This window comes from Dicentrarchus labrax, unplaced genomic scaffold (genome assembly GCF_905237075.1).
Source record: "Dicentrarchus labrax unplaced genomic scaffold, dlabrax2021, whole genome shotgun sequence".
Classification (NCBI taxonomy): domain Eukaryota; kingdom Metazoa; phylum Chordata; class Actinopteri; family Moronidae; genus Dicentrarchus; species Dicentrarchus labrax.
The window spans coordinates 11,414,534-11,421,944 of record NW_026136712.1 but is presented as its reverse complement, the minus strand read 5'-3'; the positions used below and the strand labels follow the sequence as shown (position 1 = coordinate 11,421,944).

Below are 7,411 nucleotides of genomic sequence, written 5' to 3'. Positions count from 1 at the left end.
ATGAGAATAAGAGCATTTTTTAAAATAACTTGAATCCTGGAGAAGCACTGCTAAGCTCTCCTTATTAAATTATAGAGAAACCTCAAATTTTAATTAAACATTTCAATAATTAGTTTAGGTCACTATGTAACTTTTGAATATGCTGATTTTGGTTATGGCAGTATCGAAAAAGACACCGTGCAAGCAACGCATACTTCTTCCCCTCAGCACTCACACAAAGATTGCACCAGTTTTAAACCGGATTGTCTCACTTTTCTGCAGAGCAATGTTTCATGGTTCCACTTGGTGGTGCAAAAGGCTTAGATGTTAAAATTTTACTAAAAGAGGCATTAATAATTGATGAGTTGAATAATCAACATGAGCAGAGAAAGAACATCAGTTTCAAGCAGAAGAAAAGACATGAAAGTATCAACATTCTTGAAAAAAGTGTTAATTGTTTATCAATTGAATAAATTACAGCCAAGTCTAACAATATACTCAAAATACTTTGGTAGTCAGGTTACTTACATTCAGCACTTGAAATCATGGATGGTAAATCTGTGGTTGTAACATCTGGTCCTGCAGTATCAGTAGTAGTAGCAATAATAACAGGAGGTGGCAGACCAGGACAGGTGTAGCTGCTGTCAGCATCCAGCCCACTGGAGGTGAACTGGACAAAGCCTGGCTTATCAGAGCTGATGTGGGAGTTGATCCAGGACTGGTAAGTGGACACTCTGGAGTAGACTCCCGGCAGATTGGGCCGAGCACAGCCAAAACCAAAACTTACTACTCCAGACTGGACCCAGGCAGAGCCCTGTTTGTTCACCATTGGACCTCCAGAGTCGCCCTGAGGAGATGGAGAGGAAGACGTCTGAGGATTTCAAAAACATCCTGACGACATTGACTGAGAAGATACAAATCAAATGAAGCAGCCTACCTGACACGAGTCTTTGCCTCCTGCCAGAACACCAGCACAGATCATGTTGTCTGTGACTGTGCCGACTCCATTGAGACAGTTACACTGTCTGTTTCCGAGAACTGGAACCTCAACTTCTTGAAGAGTTTCAGGGAATGGTAATGACACTGAGGGAGCGACAAGAAGAGAGACAATTCACACATCCACCTGCTGTTCATAGATCACATGAACACTGAACTGTGTTTGTCAGCAACAAGCAGACTCACCTCCCTCCTTGACTGCTCCCCAGCCAGTGACCCAGCTATCAGTACCGTTGTTGAACACACTGTCACTGGCTGCCAGACACACAGGTCTGATGTAGTCTGTGAATTTGACTGGTGAGGAGAGTCTGAGCAGAGCGATGTCGTTGTCGTTGGTATTACTGTCATAGTTTGGATGCAGAAGGATTCTGGCAACAGTTCTGGACACTTCGTTTGGGTTTATGCCCTGCAGGTTCTGACGGCCGAGAGAAACCTGCCATCCAGACGTACTTGTACTGAAGGAAAAATTATAAAATGCATCCGTTTGAAAAAGATGGTGGACAAGAATTGCCAAACCACAGACTGACACACAGTAAAACTCATCCTATATTATATCACAGTTACCAACCTGGAGAAGCAGTGAGCAGCAGACATCACCCACTCTCTGTTGATGAGGGAACCACCACAAACATGGCTGCCAAAGATCTGCAGACTGACCTGCCAGGGCCAACTTCCAGCTGGAGCATCTTCACCTCCAACTATCTTGGTGTTCAGGGGAGTGATGCCACACACTGCAAACAAACGTGTGTTAATAAGTATATGTGAAATGTATCATTCTAACCAAGCATGAGAATAAGAGCATTTTTTAAAATAACTTGAATCCTGGAGAAGCACTGCTAAGCTCTCCTTATTAAATTATAGAGAAACCTCAAATTTTAATTAAACATTTCAATAATTAGTTTAGGTCACTATGTAACTTTTGAATATGCTGATTTTGGTTATGGCAGTATCGAAAAAGACACCGTGCAAGCAACGCATACTTCTTCCCCTCAGCACTCACACAAAGATTGCACCAGTTTTAAACCGGATTGTCTCACTTTTCTGCAGAGCAATGTTTCATGGTTCCACTTGGTGGTGCAAAAGGCTTAGATGTTAAAATTTTACTAAAAGAGGCATTAATAATTGATGAGTTGAATAATCAACATGAGCAGAGAAAGAACATCAGTTTCAAGCAGAAGAAAAGACATGAAAGTATCAACATTCTTGAAAAAAGTGTTAATTGTTTATCAATTGAATAAATTACAGCCAAGTCTAACAATATACTCAAAATACTTTGGTAGTCAGGTTACTTACATTCAGCACTTGAAATCATGGATGGTAAATCTGTGGTTGTAACATCTGGTCCTGCAGTATCAGTAGTAGTAGCAATAATAACAGGAGGTGGCAGACCAGGACAGGTGTAGCTGCTGTCAGCATCCAGCCCACTGGAGGTGAACTGGACAAAGCCTGGCTTATCAGAGCTGATGTGGGAGTTGATCCAGGACTGGTAAGTGGACACTCTGGAGTAGACTCCCGGCAGATTGGGCCGAGCACAGCCAAAACCAAAACTTACTACTCCAGACTGGACCCAGGCAGAGCCCTGTTTGTTCACCATTGGACCTCCAGAGTCGCCCTGAGGAGATGGAGAGGAAGACGTCTGAGGATTTCAAAAACATCCTGACGACATTGACTGAGAAGATACAAATCAAATGAAGCAGCCTACCTGACACGAGTCTTTGCCTCCTGCCAGAACACCAGCACAGATCATGTTGTCTGTGACTGTGCCGACTCCATTGAGACAGTTACACTGTCTGTTTCCGAGAACTGGAACCTCAACTTCTTGAAGAGTTTCAGGGAATGGTAATGACACTGAGGGAGCGACAAGAAGAGAGACAATTCACACATCCACCTGCTGTTCATAGATCACATGAACACTGAACTGTGTTTGTCAGCAACAAGCAGACTCACCTCCCTCCTTGACTGCTCCCCAGCCAGTGACCCAGCTATCAGTACCGTTGTTGAACACACTGTCACTGGCTGCCAGACACACAGGTCTGATGTAGTCTGTGAATTTGACTGGTGAGGAGAGTCTGAGCAGAGCGATGTCGTTGTCGTTGGTATTACTGTCATAGTTTGGATGCAGAAGGATTCTGGCAACAGTTCTGGACACTTCGTTTGGGTTTATGCCCTGCAGGTTCTGACGGCCGAGAGAAACCTGCCATCCAGACGTACTTGTACTGAAGGAAAAATTATAAAATGCATCCGTTTGAAAAAGATGGTGGACAAGAATTGCCAAACCACAGACTGACACACAGTAAAACTCATCCTATATTATATCACAGTTACCAACCTGGAGAAGCAGTGAGCAGCAGACATCACCCACTCTCTGTTGATGAGGGAACCACCACAAACATGGCTGCCAAAGATCTGCAGACTGACCTGCCAGGGCCAACTTCCAGCTGGAGCATCTTCACCTCCAACTATCTTGGTGTTCAGGGGAGTGATGCCACACACTGCAAACAAACGTGTGTTAATAAGTATATGTGAAATGTATCATTCTAACCAAGCATGAGAATAAGAGCATTTTTTAAAATAACTTGAATCCTGGAGAAGCACTGCTAAGCTCTCCTTATTAAATTATAGAGAAACCTCAAATTTTAATTAAACATTTCAATAATTAGTTTAGGTCACTATGTAACTTTTGAATATGCTGATTTTGGTTATGGCAGTATCGAAAAAGACACCGTGCAAGCAACGCATACTTCTTCCCCTCAGCACTCACACAAAGATTGCACCAGTTTTAAACCGGATTGTCTCACTTTTCTGCAGAGCAATGTTTCATGGTTCCACTTGGTGGTGCAAAAGGCTTAGATGTTAAAATTTTACTAAAAGAGGCATTAATAATTGATGAGTTGAATAATCAACATGAGCAGAGAAAGAACATCAGTTTCAAGCAGAAGAAAAGACATGAAAGTATCAACATTCTTGAAAAAAGTGTTAATTGTTTATCAATTGAATAAATTACAGCCAAGTCTAACAATATACTCAAAATACTTTGGTAGTCAGGTTACTTACATTCAGCACTTGAAATCATGGATGGTAAATCTGTGGTTGTAACATCTGGTCCTGCAGTATCAGTAGTAGTAGCAATAATAACAGGAGGTGGCAGACCAGGACAGGTGTAGCTGCTGTCAGCATCCAGCCCACTGGAGGTGAACTGGACAAAGCCTGGCTTATCAGAGCTGATGTGGGAGTTGATCCAGGACTGGTAAGTGGACACTCTGGAGTAGACTCCCGGCAGATTGGGCCGAGCACAGCCAAAACCAAAACTTACTACTCCAGACTGGACCCAGGCAGAGCCCTGTTTGTTCACCATTGGACCTCCAGAGTCGCCCTGAGGAGATGGAGAGGAAGACGTCTGAGGATTTCAAAAACATCCTGACGACATTGACTGAGAAGATACAAATCAAATGAAGCAGCCTACCTGACACGAGTCCTTGCCTCCTGCCAGAACACCAGCACAGATCATGTTGTCTGTGACTGTGCCGACTCCATTGAGACAGTTACACTGTCTGTTTCCGAGAACTGGAACCTCAACTTCTTGAAGAGTTTCAGGGAATGGTAATGACACTGAGGGAGCGACAAGAAGAGAGACAATTCACACATCCACCTGCTGTTCATAGATCACATGAACACTGAACTGTGTTTGTCAGCAACAAGCAGACTCACCTCCCTCCTTGACTGCTCCCCAGCCAGTGACCCAGCTATCAGTACCGTTGTTGAACACACTGTCACTGGCTGCCAGACACACAGGTCTGATGTAGTCTGTGAATTTGACTGGTGAGGAGAGTCTGAGCAGAGCGATGTCGTTGTCGTTGGTATTACTGTCATAGTTTGGATGCAGAAGGATTCTGGCAACAGTTCTGGACACTTCGTTTGGGTTTATGCCCTGCAGGTTCTGACGGCCGAGAGAAACCTGCCATCCAGACGTACTTGTACTGAAGGAAAAATTATAAAATGCATCCGTTTGAAAAAGATGGTGGACAAGAATTGCCAAACCACAGACTGACACACAGTAAAACTCATCCTATATTATATCACAGTTACCAACCTGGAGAAGCAGTGAGCAGCAGACATCACCCACTCTCTGTTGATGAGGGAACCACCACAAACATGGCTGCCAAAGATCTGCAGACTGACCTGCCAGGGCCAACTTCCAGCTGGAGCATCTTCACCTCCAACTATCTTGGTGTTCAGGGGAGTGATGCCACACACTGCAAACAAACGTGTGTTAATAAGTATATGTGAAATGTATCATTCTAACCAAGCATGAGAATAAGAGCATTTTTTAAAATAACTTGAATCCTGGAGAAGCACTGCTAAGCTCTCCTTATTAAATTATAGAGAAACCTCAAATTTTAATTAAACATTTCAATAATTAGTTTAGGTCACTATGTAACTTTTGAATATGCTGATTTTGGTTATGGCAGTATCGAAAAAGACACCGTGCAAGCAACGCATACTTCTTCCCCTCAGCACTCACACAAAGATTGCACCAGTTTTAAACCGGATTGTCTCACTTTTCTGCAGAGCAATGTTTCATGGTTCCACTTGGTGGTGCAAAAGGCTTAGATGTTAAAATTTTACTAAAAGAGGCATTAATAATTGATGAGTTGAATAATCAACATGAGCAGAGAAAGAACATCAGTTTCAAGCAGAAGAAAAGACATGAAAGTATCAACATTCTTGAAAAAAGTGTTAATTGTTTATCAATTGAATAAATTACAGCCAAGTCTAACAATATACTCAAAATACTTTGGTAGTCAGGTTACTTACATTCAGCACTTGAAATCATGGATGGTAAATCTGTGGTTGTAACATCTGGTCCTGCAGTATCAGTAGTAGTAGCAATAATAACAGGAGGTGGCAGACCAGGACAGGTGTAGCTGCTGTCAGCATCCAGCCCACTGGAGGTGAACTGGACAAAGCCTGGCTTATCAGAGCTGATGTGGGAGTTGATCCAGGACTGGTAAGTGGACACTCTGGAGTAGACTCCCGGCAGATTGGGCCGAGCACAGCCAAAACCAAAACTTACTACTCCAGACTGGACCCAGGCAGAGCCCTGTTTGTTCACCATTGGACCTCCAGAGTCGCCCTGAGGAGATGGAGAGGAAGACGTCTGAGGATTTCAAAAACATCCTGACGACATTGACTGAGAAGATACAAATCAAATGAAGCAGCCTACCTGACACGAGTCTTTGCCTCCTGCCAGAACACCAGCACAGATCATGTTGTCTGTGACTGTGCCGACTCCATTGAGACAGTTACACTGTCTGTTTCCGAGAACTGGAACCTCAACTTCTTGAAGAGTTTCAGGGAATGGTAATGACACTGAGGGAGCGACAAGAAGAGAGACAATTCACACATCCACCTGCTGTTCATAGATCACATGAACACTGAACTGTGTTTGTCAGCAACAAGCAGACTCACCTCCCTCCTTGACTGCTCCCCAGCCAGTGACCCAGCTATCAGTACCGTTGTTGAACACACTGTCACTGGCTGCCAGACACACAGGTCTGATGTAGTCTGTGAATTTGACTGGTGAGGAGAGTCTGAGCAGAGCGATGTCGTTGTCGTTGGTATTACTGTCATAGTTTGGATGCAGAAGGATTCTGGCAACAGTTCTGGACACTTCGTTTGGGTTTATGCCCTGCAGGTTCTGACGGCCGAGAGAAACCTGCCATCCAGACGTACTTGTACTGAAGGAAAAATTATAAAATGCATCCGTTTGAAAAAGATGGTGGACAAGAATTGCCAAACCACAGACTGACACACAGTAAAACTCATCCTATATTATATCACAGTTACCAACCTGGAGAAGCAGTGAGCAGCAGACATCACCCACTCTCTGTTGATGAGGGAACCACCACAAACATGGCTGCCAAAGATCTGCAGACTGACCTGCCAGGGCCAACTTCCAGCTGGAGCATCTTCACCTCCAACTATCTTGGTGTTCAGGGGAGTGATGCCACACACTGCAAACAAACGTGTGTTAATAAGTATATGTGAAATGTATCATTCTAACCAAGCATGAGAATAAGAGCATTTTTTAAAATAACTTGAATCCTGGAGAAGCACTGCTAAGCTCTCCTTATTAAATTATAGAGAAACCTCAAATTTTAATTAAACATTTCAATAATTAGTTTAGGTCACTATGTAACTTTTGAATATGCTGATTTTGGTTATGGCAGTATCGAAAAGACACCGTGCAAGCAACGCATACTTCTTCCCCCTCAGCACTCACACAAAGATTGCACCAGTTTTAAACCGGATTGTCTCACTTTTCTGCAGAGCAATGTTTCATGGTTCCACTTGGTGGTGCAAAAGGCTTAGATGTTAAAATTTTACTAAAAGAGGCATTAATAATTGATGAGTTGAATAATCAACATGAGCAGAG

The 7,411-nt window shown here is 43.3% G+C and overlaps 2 protein-coding genes across 2 annotated transcripts; both read right to left on the bottom strand.

Annotated features, from left to right (window-relative positions):
- Positions 1-499: 499 nt before the first annotated feature.
- On the bottom strand, positions 500-3,422 carry LOC127373841 (prostasin-like). Its single transcript, XM_051418682.1, has 4 exons — positions 3,394-3,422; positions 2,923-3,191; positions 2,678-2,823; positions 500-826 (listed from the first exon to the last, which is right to left on the bottom strand). Exons 1-4 carry the CDS (start codon positions 3,420-3,422, stop codon positions 500-502), a joined length of 771 nt encoding a protein of 256 aa, XP_051274642.1.
- Positions 3,423-4,021: 599 nt separating this feature from the next.
- LOC127373840 (prostasin-like) lies at positions 4,022-6,944 on the bottom strand. The gene is made up of 4 exons (XM_051418681.1): positions 6,916-6,944; positions 6,445-6,713; positions 6,200-6,345; positions 4,022-4,348 (listed from the first exon to the last, which is right to left on the bottom strand). Exons 1-4 carry the CDS (start codon positions 6,942-6,944, stop codon positions 4,022-4,024), a joined length of 771 nt encoding a protein of 256 aa, XP_051274641.1.
- Positions 6,945-7,411: the final 467 nt, after the last annotated feature.

Coding starts and splice junctions, on each gene's coding strand:
- LOC127373841 (XM_051418682.1), bottom strand. CDS start 3,422: ATGCTCCAGCTGGAAGTTGGCCCTGGCAG. Junction 2,824..2,922: donor GGGAGCAGTCAAGGAGGGAG/GTGAGTCTGCTT, acceptor TCGCTCCCTCAG/TGTCATTACCATTCCCTGAA. Junction 827..2,677: donor GAGGCAAAGACTCGTGTCAG/GTAGGCTGCTTC, acceptor CCATCTCCTCAG/GGCGACTCTGGAGGTCCAAT.
- LOC127373840 (XM_051418681.1), bottom strand. CDS start 6,944: ATGCTCCAGCTGGAAGTTGGCCCTGGCAG. Junction 6,346..6,444: donor GGGAGCAGTCAAGGAGGGAG/GTGAGTCTGCTT, acceptor TCGCTCCCTCAG/TGTCATTACCATTCCCTGAA. Junction 4,349..6,199: donor GAGGCAAAGACTCGTGTCAG/GTAGGCTGCTTC, acceptor CCATCTCCTCAG/GGCGACTCTGGAGGTCCAAT.